A 21600-nucleotide genomic window follows, 5' to 3' on the forward strand; every position below is an offset into this window, starting at 1 on the left:
CACAAATGACAAATTCCTTGACATGTGCAGTTATTAGTGCACTAATGCAGGCTGCACGTGGTACCGGTATGTTTTGCACGTTTATGTTTCAGTTAGTTAGTTATGTGTGCTAAAACAAAGTTTCTTCAAAGCCTGTCAGAGATACGGAGATACGTTAGAACACAAACTGGTCCGTGGATTAAAAAAAAGTTGGGCATCACTGCCCCTGGTGTTTCATATTACTTCACCATATAGGTAGAATTACAGTTGTGTGTTTCCTTTCCTATTGTATGCTGTAATATTACTATTACAGCTGTTCGCTACGTCAGGTAAACACATGTAAAAGTAATTCAGGCATCTTTGAGAACAAGGTTTCCCCTGTTTCTATTCAAGCTGACTTCTTTGCAAGATCATTGGCACAAAGTCTAAGAAAGATAGACATACAGTTTCTGCTTTCCACCGTACAAGAATTATTCTGAAATATCTACAGTACATACTAGAACAAATAATGATTTGATTCCCTCATTTTGTACATTTACCCCTTTCTTACATGATCAGAATATAAAAAAATTTTTAGGAAAATAAAAAACATTAGAGAAGTTTGTTAATGATCTAAAATAGAACCGGGACCACAGTGGACAAGTCATTGTCATGAAACTCGATAACATATTGGCACTGGACCTTAACACGGCAGCAGCAGTGCTCAGTTCTAACACTGCACACACATTTCGCTGCAGCGCTGTGGCACATTATTACTTGCCCGCCAACATAATTTTGATACTCTTAAATATGCTTATACAAATTGTGTTACATCAGTGTCAACTCTGGAGCATAACAAAATCTTTATGTGCTGTGTGTAGTGTGACGTCCAGTGACTGGGAAGCTAACAAGCTAAATAGTTGAGAAGAACTTTGATTGCTTACTGAGTTGACAATGAAGAGCTGTTAAAAAACAATGGCCGGAAAACAATAGAACTTTTGTTTGGATATAGGGTCCAAATTGCAGGAAACATTCTGTTCATCGCTCTCCCTCAACAGCAAATCCGCCAGTGTAATTCCATTCTTTGACCTCTCTCCATCCTGATAGTTTGACTTAAATCCAGCACAGGAAGTTCACTTAAAGTGGAATTTCCTTTGGTAACACATGTTGTGGCTCTGGGTTGTCATTTGTGATTAAATGTTCAAAGAGACAGATATGATCTCACATCTTTATTATTGTGTATGTATGCCTTATGAATGTACAGACAGTTCACAAGTTAATGATTGGGTCAGGTGGTGTTAACAAACATCACTATTTTTGTTATTTTTGCTATGTAGCTACTTTTCTGTCATGGCAGTCATTGTTGGTGGTTGTTATTTTGCATATAGACATGTACAACCTGGTTATGTCTGCTTGTGCAAGCTTGCAGTTATCAGCAACATTCAAGAAGTCACACTTTACATCAAGGCATCTGTTTAGTGTTGAAGAGAAAGTGATCAATTGTGTGATCCCTTGGCGCTTTGACTTGACTGATGTCAAGAGAGGGCCAACCCCCTTTTTTGACTCCGCTTATCTAACCACTAGTAATTCCAACTAATAAGGATTACAGGCCACCAAATCCTTGACTTTGAATCAGCCCCTACCAATACTGATAATCTTATAGACCGTATCTAAAGCATAAGCATGTAATACCCAAATATATTAGTTTAGCAGGTTTTAGACTGCTGCTTTCAAGAAAAATTCCAATAACCTCAAATCTGTGCTAATTATTTCTTCTGGAATCTTTATCGCGTGCCTGTGACTCAGTCAAACTCAAGTCTTCGACGAGTGCCATTGAGTCAGTGAAACTTAAGTGGGTGAAATGGTAGTCTTTGTTGAGTGTCATGCATCAATGAAACCTTTGAAATGAGATGAAAATGATATTAAATGAGTAGAAGTCGACTCTTTGTCAAACACCCGAGAGTCTTCATCAAGCATCCATGAGTTAGTGAAACTTTTGTCTCCATTGACCACTTGTGAGTCAACTAAACTCAAGTTTTTGTAGAGCACTTGAGAGTCTGTGAAATCCCAGCTTTCATCAACCGCCAGTAGCAGTGTGAATTAATTAAAAGAGACAAGTACCCATGAGTCCCGATTTAGTAAAAAAATACGTTAAAAAGTTTCACATCTATGCAGTGTAGGATGAATCCAGTTTGCGTTTGTTAATCACCATGTTTTGGGGTAAAAAAATATATATATATTTTTGAATGTTATTTTATTGTTTTTACCAAGCCTTTATTTTGGATGTTTTAAAAATCTATTCAATCTATTCAAAAATCCATTTCATGAATATTGTACAATGACTGCACACAATGGAAAGGTTTATGTAATTTACAATAACTTTAATTTGATGCATCTACTAAAGTAACATCTGCACTCACATCATGTTCTTGGTGATGATCGGTTTTACCAAAGTAGATTATCTTGTTTTAACTCATTGTTTAATATACCAGGCAGTTTTGTTTTCTTTAAAAGAGAAATAAATGAGGTGACTTGTGATTATTATGCATTTGCAAGTTTAAAATTGTAGACGCTTGTGGATAACATTCCTTGCCAGAGTGGATGTATATATGACGCAGTGTATATAAGCTCTCTATGCCAGCAGCCAAGGTATAAGAATAACAAAATGGAGACAGAAACAGCAATGAACAATGAAATCCACACTTGGGAAAATAAAAAAGAATGAAAAAAGATGAGTAAAAATGAGCACGGTATCAGGAGGAAGTCCAGAGGGAAAGAGTATATTTTAGTAGTGATAAGGAAAATGGGAGTTATGTTGGAAAGTTTTACAGAGATATGAGAAAAAGGACAACATGAGGAATTTAAAAACTGCCTCTGGCATCCAGTTGGTTTGAGCAAGGACGGGGTTGCCTTAAACAAGAGCAGCACAGAGGTCAGACAAAATGTGCACGCAATAAACATCCCTGCTTTGGGGGATGGAGGATCCTCACTATGAGTACAGGGCACCTCATAAAATGACTCCTCCAGATGAAAAACAATAATGACTAAACCTGTCCTGTCATTGGTGTTTGATTAGCTGTACAATTAAACATTTAACTCAACCTGTCATGCAAATTAATTTTTGTCAGTCAATTTTTTGTAGCGGTCTTGTGTGTTAAACTTGTGTTTCTATTGCTAAGCGTTTGGTGTTTACATGCCTGTGTTTATGGCTGCACATCATCAAACCAGCAATGCAAAGACAACAGAAGGTGCCAGCACAATAAATGCGACAGCAAACAGATGTGTTGGCAACATTATTGTTGTTTTCTTCCCTATGGTTGCTATGAATATTTTAGTTGGTAGACCAACTTGTATTTCTATTTAATTGGGTTTTTTCATTTAGAGCAGAGTGGGAGTGCCCAGAGGCAAGTCATGGGTGGAATAATTTAAAAAAAAACGTTTTTGAAATCCAAGGAAATATAGCTGGAATAGGTGCAGATTCTGGAAGATCTAGAAAGATTTCTGTGAGGGTTATTGTGTGTAGCTGCTCTATAGGAGTGCAAAACTCAATACAAAGGGTCGAAAAGGAGCATAATAGGTCCCCTGTAAACATGCTAAAGAAATGTGTTAAAAAATGACCTTGCGTATGATGTAATGACGATGTTAAGAATTCCGTTCATTGTGAATGTTGCCCTGTAATGAGGAAGGTTTGTGTTGCTGTTGTGGACAGTGTGAAATCAGTGAAATCTATGTGCGGTGTTGGAACTATAAGAAATAATCCGTAAAACGTTTTGTTCATATTAGGCTACTCAATTGCCAAGTGTCTAGAAACATTTAATACAATTACCATAAGCGGTGTCAATTTGTGATGTTTCCAGCAAGATGAACACCAAATGTGTTCAGTGTCTTTAAAGTTTATTTTCTTCCATCTTGCTATCTGCTCTGACCTTGTGTATAGCCAGAGGCACTGTCTGCCAACAGGCAAGTTGATGCTTTGAAGGAGGGGCCCCAGGGGTTGATTAACTTTGACAAACTACAGAGCAGTGTCACCATGGAGAGTTTACAATGACCTGCACAGTGTGCCTTAAAAGGGGCCCCAGACCCACCTTTGGACAGGGGTTTTGGTTCGCAGCAGTGTTCAGCATGCAGTATTCTGAAAATGTAATTGTGTAAATGTAAATGTGTTATTCGATATTCCACTAATAACTACATGATTTGTCACCTATAACACAAGGCTAACATTTCAGTGTTCTGTTTAAACAGATTAACATATCTTAACCTACATTTGACAAGGCATGATGGCAATTTTTTAAATATGTCCTACCACAAACAAGTACTGTAGTTACATGTGGGGCACTATCATTGAAATGATGGTCAACACTTCCTCCTGGCCCTACCCATCCCCAGCTCCTTGGCTGTTGTTCATCAGTTCATGGGATAAACGATCGCACTAATAAATCGACTTGACTTATTATGTGCAAGAATGTTTGATTGAGTGAGCAAGCGTGAGATGTTTTTCAGTTTTTCTATTCATTTCTATTTTTTTAAAAAATAAATGTCCGATCGGGAGCTCCCATAATGATCAACAAAAAGACAACTGGAAGTTTCTTTAAAGCAGATCATGAAAATGACAAGTTTAAATGACAACCAGCAATAAAAGCCAGTGTGGTTTCTTTAAAACACAAGTGTTTAGTGTGGAAAAAAATAGCCCCTGAAAAGTCCGAAAATGGCGATTCCCATTTTCTGCTGAATCATCCAGCCTTCCATCCAACCATACCCCTTGTACTGTAGAATAGCCTCGTATCAGATGCACCAGTCACAGGATGGATACTTACAGGCAACCATTCAATCTCACATTTAGAACTACAGACAATTCAACCCTCTCCAATTAAGCTGACATAGAGTCAACTCGAGTGCCCAAACAAAGCAGTTTATGCGTTGCTGATTCACTGCCTGTGCATTTTGTATTGACTATCACTGCTAAATAAAAGAAATTCAATCAAGAAGGTGAGAAATAATTTGATGTTGTGGGATCAACAATAAGTTCCATCCATTCATCATTTATAGTTATTTTTGCATTGTTTTCAGTGTATAAAAGTACAATTATTTGATATAAAATGCCTTGTTTGTTATTATTTTTGGAGGTCTGGAATGGATTTATATTATTTTGTTCTATCAACTCTTTACTGTACAGTCCCTGACAAAAGTCTTGTCGCTTATCCAAGTTGTAGGAACAACAAATAATAACTTGACTTGTAGTTGCTCAATTGGAATCAGAAATGACTTATATGAAAGGCAAAGCCCTCTAGATTATGCTTTTTATATCAAAATAAAGTTTTGTACCGTTCATTGAGTTTTATCATTTAATTAGGACATAAAGGTCAGATTTTGCTTGGACAAAAGTCTTGTCGCATACAAAAAAAATTTAGAAATAATACATATACTTAATTTTGAATACACAAATATGCTACAATAACATCAGAACATAAAGTCATTGTACCTTGGAAAAAAGAATTAATATTGTGTATGGCTTCCATGAGCTTGGAGGACTGCATCCATAAGTCTTGGCAATGACTCAAATAACTTATTGATGAAGTCATCTGGAATGGCCAAGAAAGCAGTCTTGCAGGACCCAGAGTTCATCAGGATTTTTCGGCTTCATCTTCCAAGCCTCCTCCTTCATCTTACCCCAGACATGCTCAATAATGTTCATGTCTGGCGACTGGGCTGGCCAATCCTGGAGCACCTTGACCTTCTTGGCTTTCAGGAACTTGGATGTGGAGGCTGAAGTATGAGAAGGAGCGCCATCCTGCTGCAGAATTTGCCCTTTCTTGTGGTTTGGAATGTAATGGGCAGCGAGAATTTCCGGCTGTTGATGTTGCCATCCACTCTGCAGATCTGTCGCACACCCCCATACTGGATGTATCCCCAAACCATGATTTTTCCTCCACCAAACTTGACTGTTTTCTGGGTGAATCTTGGGTCCATGCGGGTTCCAACAGGTCTTCTGCAGTATAACCCGCATGTATAACAACTGTAGAACACCATCTGTTGTGCAATATAATAGGCTGGGAATACTTCTATGTCATTTGCATCTGACATGAATTCTCTAGAGAGGGGTGGTAATTGAAATGCAAACATGCTTAACAAAGTTACATTAAAGCCGAGGTCACAACCGGACGTATGATTGTTTTGGCATTCTCCAAATTACTGTGTTTTTTTTGTTTTGTTTTTTACTTAGTTCTCGACGTGCATGGAGCACATCGGAGAAAGCTGAATGTGCTCTGGCCGCACTAATGACATACATTGGGTGCATGTGTGAAGCACGACATGCATAGGAGTCCACAAGTGCGATTATGAAAAAAAAATACATTTTGCCTAAAACTAACACCAACAAAACGAAATACATACAGAAATGCACTGTATGAACCATGCATGAAAAAACAAAAGCGTTCTCAGCGTTTGTTTGACATGACACTCTGCGGCCGTACATCTTGTTGTACATCTTGCATTTTTTTCATGCCTGTTTGTGAACTAGGCTGAAGGGACGATGTGGAATGATGTGACAGTGAGATCAACACGGCCACCACCATCATGTTTTGCCATTGCTGAGTTATTTATTATATTAAATAGTTTTCTCACCTGATTTATCAAATGCTGGCACTTGCAACTTTCTTCAGCTTCATTTGGTGTTATTTTGTAGCCACAATCAAAAGTAAAGCAAAATACTTGAGGTGAGAAACACAAAAATAATTCATTGCAAAACATTAAGGTGGTGTCTATGTTGCTCTTGCTGTCACATTTTTTGTCAATAATCATGTCTTCAATGAAGATTAATGTAACTTAAATAATTCATTTTGAATTGTATTCTGCATGGAGAACTATAATTATGCAACTATAAACACATGTTTTGTGCTAACAGATTGTATTCACGCTATTATATTTTTTTATGTGGAGAATTGATTTGGTTGGAGTGTGTTTTCTGAAAGGGACAAATGACGCTAGCCAAGGTTGCACTATAATGGAACATAAACAAAATGCTGTATTAATATTTACATTTTCATCTTATTAGTGCAAACCAGCACAAAATCCTTCTAGCCAAATTCCAACACATCTGCATGTTCCACAAAGAATCCTCAAATATGCAAGCAGTCCACCTTTTCCAAAGTGAGCCTCCACAGCTCCTCCCTTCCTAATACTCCAAGCTTTGTTTGGAGAAGCCAAGGAGGAGAACATGTTCAAACGAGACAGCGTTTAAGCCCTGTCAACATACAGTAATGCAGCAAAGCCTGAATGCATTAGAACACTAAACAGACAGGATCTTTAGTTTTTCCACTTTAAAGTCTTTAAAACAAAAGCTGGGTTTTGGCTAATATGGCAGAAGCCTTGTCTGGAATGAAAGCTTTTATGGATCGCTGTATCGGTGGACCATTTATTGGCGAGGAGTAAAGGTCCTTTAGAGAGGAAAGATTTATGTGTTTCCATGACACCTAGGGTTTTAGAGAGGGAAGGAGCAGCTGGTGTGAAGCCACCCCTCAGCAGCTGTAAGTCATCTGCATCATGCCTGGGAATCAAGCTGTGCGCCTTACACTTTTAATCATATCAGTTAGGGAAAGTTAGTCTCACCGCAAAAGAAGTTAACCTTTTACTGCCTGTACATTTCTGGATGAAAATTATGAAAAATACCTTGGAACCTTGGGGTGGGACAATGGAGAGTCAGGAAGGGCGTGAGAGGCAGGGAGTGTGCAGACCTGCCAACATGTACACACTTATTGGACTCAACAATTTGACTCTTGAGTACGCTTGTATGCTTCATAGCTCTCCGATTTACTGGATTTGACTGGTTTCAGTTCCGAGCTCAGTCCGTACAGTACAGTTCAATAACATTTGGCCCTGGTTGGGGCAACACCGTCTCGGTTATCGCACAATATTACACGTAACAAACTTGTATTTTATTTTTTGGTACGTTGAATGTTGGATCTTGAATGTTGGATCACAAACCCAAAACCAAATCTTGCAATACTTAGTACACACAATACTACGGCATCCTATAACGCAAATGCATTTGTGTATGGTCTGCTGACTGAGCTGGATTATCCGTATCCGTAAGGGAAATACTCATTGCGTTTGTATACACCTCTGTAGTTGTGAAAGTTGTTGGAATAAAGTTTTTTTGTTTTTTTTTAAATCATTGGGCAATTCACTGTTCATTCTTCACGCTTTGTGATTGGCCAGTCACACACAGCAACCACCCCTGCAACAAGCAAGCATGTCTCTATTATGTTTGTGCACATGGCGATCCCAAGATGTGGTACTTCCAAGTGTCTGCTGACGACTTGCAAAAACTTGTGGAAAATTTGGGGATTCGTCTGTGGTGGCAGGCAGACACGTCACATTATTTTCACGAAGGAGGGACCTCCACGGCGTGCAGGCAAGCAGTCACTTGTGGAGATGCTGTCCAATGGATACACTATACTGGATTGTTGCAGCAAATACTCTACAGGAAAGACTGTGACATAAGTGCTGTCCTACTCATTTCCTAAAAATACTTTTTTTTCATTTGTATGCATCCACACTTCATTTACATGTGGTGGCACATTTAAATTAAATTTGTCGAAGAGTTGATTCTAAAAAAGAAAGACTCTGACAGATCAGTTACACACATACACAGTACACATACAGCTGAATAATAATAAATAATAAAACAGCTTCTCATCAATCAATCTTAATTTTTAATTTCAATTTCAATAATGGACAGATTTAAGCTACGGCCAACCATCCCCACTTCCGGCTCAAATTACACCAACTTCCAATGTAATTGTGGAATGGAAACCCCAGTATGTACTGCCTCACTGCCTCAGATCCCATGCTGCTGATTACAGACACTTGATTGCGGAAAAATGATGCCATATGTATGCTTTCATTTTACTTTTACAGTCCAGCTCTACACAATGCTAACTTTTTTAACTTAACGAGAATAAGTGATTCACTTTCTCTTTGTATCCACTGAATCAATAATTGACCAAAAAGAATCTTCTAAAGCGCATTGAGCTCTGAATGTCGACATATTAGCCCAAAAAAATCAATGAGGTTTCATCTGCCAGCCATTGTACATCATAGTTGGCAAAGCAATAACAAAAGGGATTTCCTCAGACTGTTTCTTGACGTACTGCATTGTAGATGTTGTTCTCTTCATCGTCTGGCAGTAGTCTGGTGAACTGCACAAAATAGTAGCAAGACACCTGAGTCATGCTGAAATGCTCCAGACTCCATGTTTCAAACCATGGGAGGAAAATGTCTGTCGATTAGCTGACCCGTGGAAAAGACTCATCAAGCTGACACATTGGACGTAGGATGGCTTTTCATCTTCAATATTACTAAAGTCTGCTTTATACGCATGTGGAAAATTGTGGAACCTCAGTGCATTTGCTCCAAAGGGGAAAATGTGAACAGCTTTCTTAAGGCTTGTGGTCTGATTTTTAGGACCCCAGTGAAAACCGCACTACCCTTCCATTAAAAATATCAGATGCTCTTGAAAGCTAAGAGTCACTAAAAACCCAACAGGAAAAATCCCCGTCCAACTATGCGGGTATAGACAACTCTGCTGTATTGTTTTTATATGATCGGAGTAAATGTGGAAATAAGTGTGGAATTAAGTTGAATGTCACAATGCCATAAAGGTTGGGAATCAAGTCAGGCAAGACATGAGACAAAGAGTCCTTAATATAAAAGAGTCCAAGAAAAAAGGTACAAATGATAGAGATTAAAAGGAAAAAAGGTGTACGGAAAAGGCGAGTGGAAAAAGACACCAAGAAGAACACAAGGAGCTAACTCCAAGAGTACCATGTAACCCAATCATTCCCATCTTGGACAGTGGTGCTCAACTGGTTTGGCTGCTCGACCCATCACCACTTATTTAAATGGACTGTGGACCAACAGTGTACCAATGGACCAACAGTAACAGGGCTGCTGAGAGGGCACTAACTAAGTTGGGCATCTCCATTGTGGCCCACACGCAACAGAACATGGTGTATCTCCCTTTAAGGCCCACTCTTCTTCAGCAGGTGTCTTCAGCTGTCTATCAGACTAACTGCATGTGAATCCCCCACTTGAAGCTTGACAAAGTAGCCCATAAACATGACATTACATTTTTATTTTTGCCCAGGCAAAGACCTATGACACTGTCTCTCTCTTCATGGCACACTCCTCTCCAGATATCCACAGCTGTGTGCCGGATTGACAGAGTGTTAAGCCGCCACTCGAAACTTGACATAGTAGCCCAAGGTACAATCACAGACATCATTCATTAGATGTTTTCTGCTTGTTTTCCCCAGGCAGACCCACGACTCACCAATTTAGGCTTGGGCTTTAAGGCTCTGCCACTGGAAAGCAGGCGATGCAAAGAATGTCCACCTGTTGCCCTGTTTGCACAAGGCAATATACCAGAGGTGGGAGCAAGGGGTGTTTTGTATGTCTGAAGTCTTTAATTTCAAGTCTTGAGTCAAGCCTCAAGTAAAGAACTGCAAGTTCAAGTCAAGTCTCAAGTTTGAAGTCATAGGCTTGAAATCAAAAGTGTCAGTGAAGCAGCTCACAATTCCTGTTTCTGGCTGTTCCGCCTTTCACCCCACGTCAGTTGCAATAGACTCCAGCTATTATCCCCACGACCTTGAACAGGGTAAGCAGTAGAAAATGGAGCCAAAAAAATCCCAAACTGAAACCTACCAAAACAGAATGGCAGTTCTGCCAGCCAACAGCCAATTGGCTGCCAGCTCCTCTTCCAAATCCTCTGTGAGCTTTAGTTCTCCCTCTGCCTGTTTGTCTCCTTCCCTGAGCAGCCCCCTTTAAACTTACAGCTTTTAGTGATAACTGATAAGTTCAGATGAATGAGGTCTCACTTGGGTTTCCATATCAATATTGGCAAAAAAAACTATATATATATATATATATATACAGTGAAGAAAATAAGTATTTGAACACCCTGCTATTTTGCTATTTCTCCCACTTAGAAATCATGGAGGGGTCTGAAATTTTCATCGTAGGTGCATGTCCACTGTGAGAGAGATAAACTAAAAAGAAAAATCCAGAAATCACAATGCATGATTTTTTAACAATTTATTTGTGTGATACAGCTGCTAATAAGTATTTGAACACCTGAGAAAATGAATGTTAATATTTGGTACAGTAGCCTTTGTTTGCTATTACAGAGGTCAAACGTTTCCTGTAGTTTTTCACCAGGTTTGCACACACTGCAGGAGGGATCTTGGCCCACTCCTCCACACAGATCTTCTCTAGATCAGTCAGGTTTCTGGGCTGTCGCTGAGAAACACGGAGTTTGAGCTCCCTCCAAAGATTTTCGATTGGGTTCAGGTCTGGAGACTGGCTGGGCCATGCTAGAACCTTGATATGCTTCTTACGGAGCCACTCCTTGGTTTTCCTGGCTGTGTGCTTCGGGTCGTTGTCGTGTTGGAAGACCCAGCCACGACCCATCTTCAATGCTCTGACAGAGGGAAGGAGGTTGTTCCCCAAAATCTCACAATACACGGCCCCAGTCATCCTCTCTTTAATGCAGTGCACTCGTCCTGTCCCATGTGCAGAAAAACACCCCCAAAGCATGATGCTACCACCCCCATGCTTCACAGTAGGGATGGTGTTCTTCGGATTGTACTCTTCATTCTTCTTCCTCCAAACACGCTTATTGGAATTATGACCAAAAAGTTCTATTTTGGTCTCATCTGACCATAAAACTTTCTCCCATGACTCCTCTGTATCATCCAAATGGTCATATGCAAACTTAAGACGGGCCTTGACATGTGCTGGTTTAAGCAGGGGAACCTTTCGTGCCATGCATGATTTCACATCATGACGTCTTAGTGTATTACCTACAGTAACCTTGGAAACGGTGGTCCCAGCTCTTTTCAGGTCATTGACCAAGTCCTGTCGTGTAGTTCTGGGCTGATTCCTCACCTTTCTTAGAATCATTGAGACCCCACGAGGTGATATCTTGCATGGGGCTCCACTCCGATTGAGATTGACCGTCATGTTTAGCTTCTTCCATTTTCTAATGATAGCTCCAACAGTGGACCTTTTTTCACCAAGCTGCTTGGTAATTGCTCCGTAGCCCTTTCCAGCCTTGTGGAGGTGTACAATTTTGTCTCTGGTGTCTTTGGACAGCTCTTTGGTCTTCGCCATGTTACAAGTTAAAGTCTTACTGATTGTATGGGGTGGACAGGTGTCTTTATGCAGCTAACGACCTCAAACAGGTGCATCTGATTCAGGATGATACATGGAGTGCAGGTGGACTTCTAATGGGCAGACTAACAGGTCTTTCAGGGTCAGAATTCTAGATGATACACAGGTGTTCAAATACTTATTTGCAGCTGTATCACACAAATAAATTGTTAAAAAATCATGCATTGTGATTTCTGGATTTTTCTTTTTAGTTTATCTCTCTCACAGTGGACATGCACCTACGATGAAAATTTCAGACCCCTCCATGATTTCTAAGTGGGAGAAATAGCAAAATAGCAGGGTGTTCAAATACTTATTTTCTTCACTGTATATAGTATATATATACACATATACACACATATATATATATATATATATATATATATATATATATATATATATATATATATATATATATATATATATATATATATATATATATTTGATCAGATATTTTATTCATTCATTCATTTTCTACCGCTTACGCGGGGGGTGCTGGAGCAACCCCAGCTGTCTTCAGGCGAGAGGCGGGGTACACCCTGGACTGGTAGCCAGCCAATCACAGGGCACATATAGACAAAGAACCATTCACACTCACATTCATACCTATGGACAATTTGGAGTCGCCAGTTAACCTAGCATGTTTTTGGAATGTGGGAGGAAACCGGAGTACCCGGAGAAAACCCATGCATGCACGGTGAGAACATGCAAACTCCACACAGAGATGGCCGAGGGTAGAATTGAACTCGGTCTCCTAGCTGTGAGGCCTGACCACCTATTTCTATGCCTATATTGCGTGATATTATTGGACATGTACTATTAAAAACATAATCCATATATATTTTAGAAATCTGTTGTAATACTTCTCACAATTGTCAGTAAACTTTACGAGTTTAAAAATGCATATCAGAAGTTTATTTTACTGTTTATTTTTTAAAATGGAAACGCTGTGCTTTCACTGTCACATTTTTTAAGGATTATTAAATATTGTTATACTCTCTGTTGAGTTAACATTAGCGATGTCAAATGATTAAAACATTTGATCAAATTAATCACAGCGATCAAATTAATTCATCACGATTAATCATCATTTGCACTTGTTTGTGAAATATGCAATTTCTTTTGCATTTTATGATTCGAAAGATGAATGACAGGATACAATTAACAGCTCCAAATGAACTGAAAATTTGTAGCAAGCTAAAACATTTTTAAAAGCTGTTTTTTTAGTGTTAGCAGATACATTTGAATCACACTTCAACCTCGTTATTATAAGCAATGAGGGGTTTTGTTTGTAAACACCACGTAATGGAAGATGCGTTCACATGTTTTGAATGTACTGTTCATGTATTTTCTCTGATTTCGGAGCATACTTAAATGCACCAAATTGCACTTTTGCAGTAAGTGTTACAGTACATAGGCTCCAGCATATCCCCCGCAACCCTAATGAGGATAACTACTATAGAAAATGGATGCATGGATGGTGTTACATTAGTGAGTGATGAGAATGTTTACGTATGGTTTTTCTTTTGTGTATTTAGACCACACATACACATAAGACCACACATAAGTGTCTGTGAGTGCATCTCAAGGTCATCTAATGACAATAAGGACATGTTGTTCCGAGGCTGAGCAGACTGGAGATGTGTTTGTCAGTTGGAGATACATATGTGGTGTTAGAATCGCAATGCTGTCGATGTGTTAAAGTCAGAAAAAAGTTCCAAAAGCGGGTCAAACTCTGTGTGACTGTGTTACCACCCGCAACCCTTGTGATGGAAAATGAATGAAAATTAGTTACCGCCGTTAACACACTACTTTTTAAAGCCCTTGATTATATACTTGAGCACTACAATAAACTTCAGATATTTGTATATTTATGTGGAACTAAACGAGATCATCTTTTTATTTTTTTTATGTGTTGTGCATAAAGACTTGTTACCATAAGTTAATGAGCATGAAATACATGTAGCTTAGTCACCAAAGACAATATATATATATCAATATATATATCTCATTTCACTCAATGTTGAACGGCTATCCAATTTGCGTTTACATTCGCATTCTCCCTTTCCTAGAAGATTTGTTCTGCCAGATATGAACTTCGGAGAATGGTTTCTCCTTAGCTTCTTTAGATCTTCTTTAAATCCAACTCAGCTGGAATTGCTTAATATATCCGATTATGGGAATTGTTTTGTTACAGTTTTTCTATTAATGTTGTTAATGTCATACCAATTAGTTATCAGGGCCTGCAAGATTAAATAATATTGGTATGAGTAATTGCAATGCAGCCTTTCTCTACAATGTGTTTTTAAATTATCTAACCTGGTTTACCTGAAGTTAGGCTCTGAGCTGCCCCCTGCTGTTTCCAGGGGAAACTGGTGAAGGCTGAAACTCATTTACTCAAGTCTTTAAAAGGTTTTTTTACAGCACAGTTTTTGTCAGTGGCTTCAGGTTTTCTCTTTAGGACAAATTAATTCACTTCAGAGACAAAGCCTCGAAAGGAAATGATGTCATGTCTAACGGCTGAAATTAAGTATCACATTTTCCAGAGCTTTTTCTTGGTCTTGTGTCTGTGCGTGTTGCAGTGTTGTGTGTGTCTGCAGTCGCTGGGGTATGCTTTACTGTGTATATGTAGTGTTGAAGAGTTAACTTTATACTACACATAATCATGTGAGCACAGGCTAACCAAATATTGTTTATGCATTCTTTGAGCCACTAATGCACACTGATCTCTCCGGCTATATGATTTCCTAAGAGTATTCTCCACTACTGTGTTTCAGGAGATGATGGGAGCTGCTCAGCAGATGGACAAGTGTACCCTAACAAGGACATTTGGAAGCCAGAACCATGCCGGATCTGTGTTTGTGACAACGGTCAGGTCCTCTGTGATAATATCCAGTGTGAAGAGCTGAGCAACTGTGAGAAGATGTTCATCCCTGAGGGAGAGTGCTGTCCTATTTGTCAGAGCCAAACATCCAGTGGTGGGGGGCAAGGCACTTATGGTGAGCAGGCAGTTCTGTGGTTATTTGTCCTTTTGATTGGGATGCCATGGCAATAGAACATGGATTTTTTTCCCCCCCAAAAAACCCTCTCATTTTACATTTCAACTTGGGGTGGGTGATACAGCAACTTTTGGTTTCATTGTTTATCGAAGGAATTTGACTTTATACCAAGTTTTACGATACTGATACTTCTTACTTTCAATGTTGCAATTTATTGAATTATTATTGTTTTTTTATGTATTGATCATGACTATACAGGTGACTCTGAAGTTACAAACGAGTTCCATTCCTAGGCTTATGATGTCAGTCAAGTTTTAGCTTAAGTCGGAACATATAATACATATGTAACTTCCGCTTGTCCTGCCAGATCTCTTTGTAACAGCACACAGAATCCATGACCACGCTTGCATTTTTTAGAACATAATAATGTTGATCCTGAAAAATGGTCATATTGACAGTTGAGTGGTTGAGACCAAAAGAGAGGCCACCATTGGTGGCCGTGTCTCCGGTCTCTTGGGGTTTTAGAAGTCTTCATTTTCACTTAGTATGTGGTAATTGCTTTCCTTTGGTGCACAAAGGTAACTAAAAATCCATCTCTTAATCTTCCTCTGTGTGGCTGGGCAGGCACATAGTCATTGTAGTCTTCCGCTCAGTACAAAGTTTTGTGGAAACTTCGTAATATGGAACGTTGTACCAGAGGACCACCTGTAATTGCCACTACCTTAAAACAACTTCAGTTTTTGAAAAGTGTCACACAAATATAAGGGGCAAAACAACTTGTTTTTTTTACATTTTTGTAGTGATACTGTATACATATTTTTCATTTACTCACAACTGTCCCGAATTGCCATGCATGCAACACTAGTCCTATCATGTAACTAACATCATATTCACGCTATTAGTGTTAATGGAAGACTAATGTGTGTACATTTATTCTTTTAATATAGGTGGGGGTAGAATCTACAGGGTAAGCAGCAGCAATTTTACTATGAAGACATGTGACGTCATTATCATTGGGAATTCTAAAATGTTATCTCTCTTTGTGACTCCAGGGCCAGAAAGGAGAACCTGGTGATGTCCCAGTTGTGTGTATCATATTCCATTTCATTCAAATTTCCCAACATATTTACCAAAAAGAAGGGGGCGAAAAAACATGCATTTTCTGATTTCACATTATTTCTCCATAGGTGACGGGTATTCGTGGTCGTCCTGGACCTATGGTGAGCATCTTGGTGGTTCTTGCCTGATGCGTTTATATTATTTTTTATTTGACTCCATGAATGTTACACATCATGTGTAAGGAAAATATGTTGCTAAAAGTTTTTGGAAATATTTTTCAATTTGCAATTGACAAGTGATCTGGACTGCTACCATTAGAAAAGTTGTCTGGACACTGATTTTCTTTTTGTTTTTAATCTAATAGGGACCCCCTGGTTCTCCCGGAGAAAGAGGAGCACGGGGAAACAAAGGACGGCCTGTAAGTTATGTCCCCTTAGTTCCAAATACAAAATACAGATAATAAAACTAAAGAATCAAGACACTTACAAATAGCTACAATTGTTGTCAAAAAACGAATATCAAACTTTTGGATTATTTTTTTAGGGACTCCGAGGCCCTGCAGGTTATGACGGAGAGCCTGGAGTTCCAGGACAGCCCGGTGAACCTGGACCTCCAGGACATCCAAGTCACCCAGGAGTAAGTTCTCCTCACAGTTAATTCTAGAGTTGCACAACACAAAGTACTTTGTATAAATGTAAACCTTAAACATTTCAACTCTGATTAATGACCTACAGGGCCTTGGGTCGCAGATGGCTGGTGGGTTTGATGGAAAATCAGGACCCCAAAGCATGTTGAGTGGCTCAAGAGTAAGTATGTCTGCAGAATGCTATAACAAATGCAACAATGAAGTTTAACTTTAGACTTTAGAAGCAGCCATGGCCATAAATGTTTTTGTTTGTCCTACCTTGTCGTGGAATATGAACTGATGAAGCCTGCCATCTTGTAAGGCAACATGAACAGATTGATTCAATGCCCCGAGTATGCCTGGTGGAGACACCCTTTGTTGGCAAGCAGAGAGCTCAAGCATTTCCTGCAGTTGGTCACAAGGTCCAAATCTCTGAAAGTCAAGACTTTCAGTTTGCAAGTCAATGTTTCAATGCCCTCTGGAGATTGTCTATGGGGAAAGGGCTGGGCCACACCAGGATCTTAATATGCTTATTCTTTGTTGCCTTGGCCATATGTTTAATGTCGTTGTCATGCTAATCTAACGTCAGTGTTCTGGCTGAGACCAGGTTGTCATCCAGAGTAAACATATGGCCAAGGCAACAAAGAATAAGCATATTAAGATCCTGGTGTGGCCCAGCCCTTCTGTTCTTCTGTTATTAGCAAAGAAGAGTGTACCCACCTATATGTGTGACAGTGAAGATGGAGTTCTTGGAGTCATAGTCATCATTTGTCATTGTCCCAAGCCTTCCTGGTTTCAGGTGTTCACTGACAAACTGCAGACTGACCTATACCTCTGCCTCTTTCAGCTGCAGGAACTTGTGGTTACAAATGGCATCAATCCTTTACAACAAAGGCTATTACCAATGGTTTTCTTGGTGTCTCTGGTCCAAACACAAAACAGCACTATAGTATGATGCTGCCACCATGATGCTTAGTTTTGAAAGCCTCAACTTTACTGCCGAAAATATACATCCATACATCTATTGTTGCCAAAATAGTTCATTTGACTCGTGTAACAGATCCCAGTTGGTGCAGCTGTGTGAAAGTATGTTGGTGAACATCACTCCAATGAAACAGAAATGAAACAGACTGGGTCGGAAGCAGGAAATCCATGGAAACACTGCAGAAAGAGGTGCAGAATCTGGAAGATCTAGAAAGTGTTCTGTGTGGGTTATCATGTATAGCAGCTCTATAGTATTGCACAACTCAATACAAAATTGTGACCTTCAAGCTTGATGGCTAGCGCTCTCAACCTTTATCCTGTGGACGTTGGTTGAAGCCCCGGGAAAATGCAGGCCTGGCTGGACCAGGCAGGTTACACTTGCCTTTGTGGGAAGCTTAAAATTCTTGTTGAGCTTGAAGATGTCACTTTTGGAACAGGAGCTTTTTTCTTGGTCGACACCAGTCCATGGTGGTGAAAAACTGGCTACACTGTAGACAATGGCACTCGTGTTCCAGTAATTTCCAGCTAATGTCTGTCTTAAGTCTTGGTAGTTCCTGAGTGTTCCTGAACATCTAAACCAATTTTCTTTCATCTGAGTAAGATTGTTCATGTCTACTTGTAGATCTTAACAAAGTGGTGACAGATCCAAATGACTCATATGTAGGTTAGTAGGTATTTGAAATGATAATCCTCAAATCAGTTGTTTTGAAATGACTCTAAAATTGTGTGAATCTACAATTTCCCTTCTTCTTTGGACTTTTTCATTGTTTGATCCAATGAGTTCTGTTAAATCCAGGCAGAAAGAAACTCAAAGCTGCAATCATAATCAAAATCAATGATAAAAATCAATGATGAAAATCAATGAAAAGGTTCAGTGTATGTAAATTTCTGACAAGAACTGGATATGTATGTTAATGTATGTTATATTTTGTATCAATAGGACATGTTGCATTGTTGTCATCATTTGTTGAAACCACAATATTTGTTTCAGGGTGAAGCGGGAGCAAGAGGACCACCAGGGCCAACTGGCTCCCCTGTAAGTCCACTTATGTATCTGCAAAAACATGGAATAAAATACTGACACATTGTAAACACTGCTTGTTTTGGTACAATAAGGGTCAATCTGGACCACAAGGACCTCCTGGAGATGTTGGTGATCCAGGACATATGGTATACTATCATTTTTTGAAAAGATTTTGCATCTATCAAATGTTACAAAAATGTATCTATGAGAATCAATTGTAATGACAATCTGCATTTCAGGGACCAGCAGGGCAAAGAGGACCCGAGGGCCTTCCAGGGAAATCAGGAGAAGATGTAAGTCAGGCCTGTGACCTTTATCAAAAATTGCAGCACTATATTCAGTATCCAGACATCTGAGAGTAGTAGTAAATTTCCAAAATAAAAGTCATCCTACAGAGCACTCATCTTTACATGCAAATAAAATGCATCCTTTGCAGCAAAATAACTCTTGTGTAACTATGACATCCTCAGGGCGAACCAGGCAAGTCAGGAAATGCTGGAGAAGTTGGATTCCCGGGATCAGCGGTACGATATCCAACATTACTATGTGACTGTGTTGCGTGTGTTGTATCTATTGTATATCAACTGTAGTTATAACTGACAGTGATAACTCGTATTTTAGGGAGCTAGAGGGTTTCCAGGTACACCAGGGCCTCCCGGACTAAAGGGCCACAGAGTGAGTAAAAATGTTCATTGTCATGTTCTGTATTAACGAACATGTTGATTGCGCTTATAGTTTTTCCTCCTATTTAACTTCAAGTATTTATCATGACAGGGGCATGCAGGGCCACTTGGGCAAAAAGGTGAAACAGGAGCAGTTGGATCTAAGGTAAACACACTAAATAGTGTAATTGTACAGTGAACAAGCATTCATAAAGTACACCCATAAAACCCATAAAACATTCTTATTTTTGACACATACCCCTCTTTTTTCAAAATCACCTCCTCGCTTGATGTTGCCGTTCTCCAATTTCAGATCAACATTTACAATAAAAGTGACTGTTGTAATTATTATATTAGATTCACCTCCAGAAGCCTCTGCCATTGTTCACTCAGAAGCTAGCAAGCTAAACGCTAAATGTCCAATGCAGGTTTAAGCCCTAAATACTCATCACACACTTATTAAACATTTTTAAAAGTATAAACTGTACACACATAATGCACACTGCTTGCCTGTTGTAATTTCAGTAACTACTTACAATCATACGCTACTGGTGTTCACCATGCTGCAAGTTTTCAGGCGTTTTAAGAGCGTACCACCTTCTTGCACTGATGTCACATTCTTATGTGAATTTAGGCATATGTGTTAGGATATGTATATGTAGGATATTTATCATATATACATTTTATGTACTGTATGTCATGTACAATGTGGCTGAATTACAACAAGTATGCAAAGATGAGTGAGCCAAAATTCCTCCACAGCACTGTAAGAGACTCGTTGCAAGTTATTGCAAATGCTTGATTGCAGTTGTTGCTGCTAAGCATGGCCCAACCAGTTATTAGGTTTAGGGTGTAAATTGGTCTCACTTGTCTATAAGCCACAGGTGTCTATGTTGTAACATGGGATAGTCATGGGATCGTTACACAGCAAGACACACTATAAACCTTGCAATCCTACTTGCACTTGGTGTTTACAGTGTTGCTCATTAGTTCAGATGAGATGTGAGACCTTTTTTTGCATTGGAGTTCATGATCTTCAAGCAGAAGCTGTTACAATTCTACACTTGATCAAACTTACTGAAGAATTTTCAGGTCAAAACACGATTGCTGCATAAGACCACAAAACATGTTATTTCCGTCCACTTTCAGTTCATTATTCATGGGAACTTTGCTTCTTTAGCCATAAATTGGCTGCATCACTGTTTTAAGTTGCAGGGTTGTGAAAAAAGTAGTGGCTTACAGTCATGAATTTATGGTACACTTTATCCATGGTTGCAATAACTGTCTTTTTTCATACTTCCTCAGGGTTCCACAGGCCCCCCTGGTCCAATGGGTGCACCGGGGCCGATGGTAAACATTGTTTCTATGTTTTTATCCTCAAATTTACAGTATGCTGTGATATAGAAACAGAATGTCACAATTGGTCTTTTATACCAACGCCATTTTGGTGATGATTTGCAATTTCTACTTCTAAGAAGACAAAATAGATTAATAGATGAATGATAAAAATCTATAAATTTTGCAATGATTGTGTTTGTGTTTGATATTTCCTTTCACATTTGATCTTGTATACAAGTGCGTCTTCTTGCTCTGAAAGCATGTCTGCACTGGGTGGAGGACAGCTATAACTGATCACGTTCTATGTTTACAGGGGCCTGCTGGGATGCCTGGGGAAAGAGGCCGTTCTGGACCTGGTGGAGCAGCGGTATGCAACACATCATTACAACATATGCCAAGAGATACAATATTTTAAACTATATGTTTGTTTTTGGTTATTCTTAGGGTAAGCGTGGCCTACCCGGTAACATTGGAAAACCAGGTCCAATGGTAAGTCAGAATTCACCATGCTTCAATATTTTCAGTATGTATTTGGAAAAATTCAGTTCATATATCTTAATGCATATTGTCTTCAACTGAGTCCATTGTAACCTTGTAATATGTTTGGTAACCAGGGTCCGCTGGGTCTCAGTGGCCCTCCTGGATATCCAGGAACACCAGGGATGAAGGTAAGTACAATAAACCACAAATGATGGAAAAAAAGCAATGACAAAAATTTCATGTTGTCTTTAATAATGTTTGCAC

General features: G+C 39.2%; 1 protein-coding gene across 1 annotated transcript in view; it reads left to right on the forward strand.

Annotated features, from left to right (window-relative positions):
- The window catches only part of col5a2a (collagen, type V, alpha 2a), a 42057-nt gene that overhangs the window by 7204 nt on the left and 13253 nt on the right, over positions 1–21600 (forward strand). Inside the window, exons 2-18 of the mRNA XM_058082645.2 lie at positions 14943–15164; positions 16112–16131; positions 16217–16249; positions 16352–16384; positions 16588–16641; positions 16767–16859; positions 16958–17029; positions 18824–18868; positions 18949–19002; positions 19096–19149; positions 19327–19380; positions 19478–19531; positions 19631–19684; positions 20824–20868; positions 21170–21223; positions 21301–21345; positions 21471–21524. Coding sequence (XP_057938628.2) covers positions 14943–15164; positions 16112–16131; positions 16217–16249; positions 16352–16384; positions 16588–16641; positions 16767–16859; positions 16958–17029; positions 18824–18868; positions 18949–19002; positions 19096–19149; positions 19327–19380; positions 19478–19531; positions 19631–19684; positions 20824–20868; positions 21170–21223; positions 21301–21345; positions 21471–21524 — 1040 coding nt within the window. The remainder of the gene's footprint in view (positions 1–14942; positions 15165–16111; positions 16132–16216; positions 16250–16351; positions 16385–16587; positions 16642–16766; positions 16860–16957; positions 17030–18823; positions 18869–18948; positions 19003–19095; positions 19150–19326; positions 19381–19477; positions 19532–19630; positions 19685–20823; positions 20869–21169; positions 21224–21300; positions 21346–21470; positions 21525–21600) is intronic.

The sequence above is a fragment of the Doryrhamphus excisus genome, linkage group LG12, assembly GCF_037039965.1.
Source record: "Doryrhamphus excisus strain RoL-2023G ecotype Guam linkage group LG12, RoL_Dexc_Guam_v1.1, whole genome shotgun sequence".
Taxonomy (NCBI): domain Eukaryota; kingdom Metazoa; phylum Chordata; class Actinopteri; order Syngnathiformes; family Syngnathidae; genus Doryrhamphus; species Doryrhamphus excisus.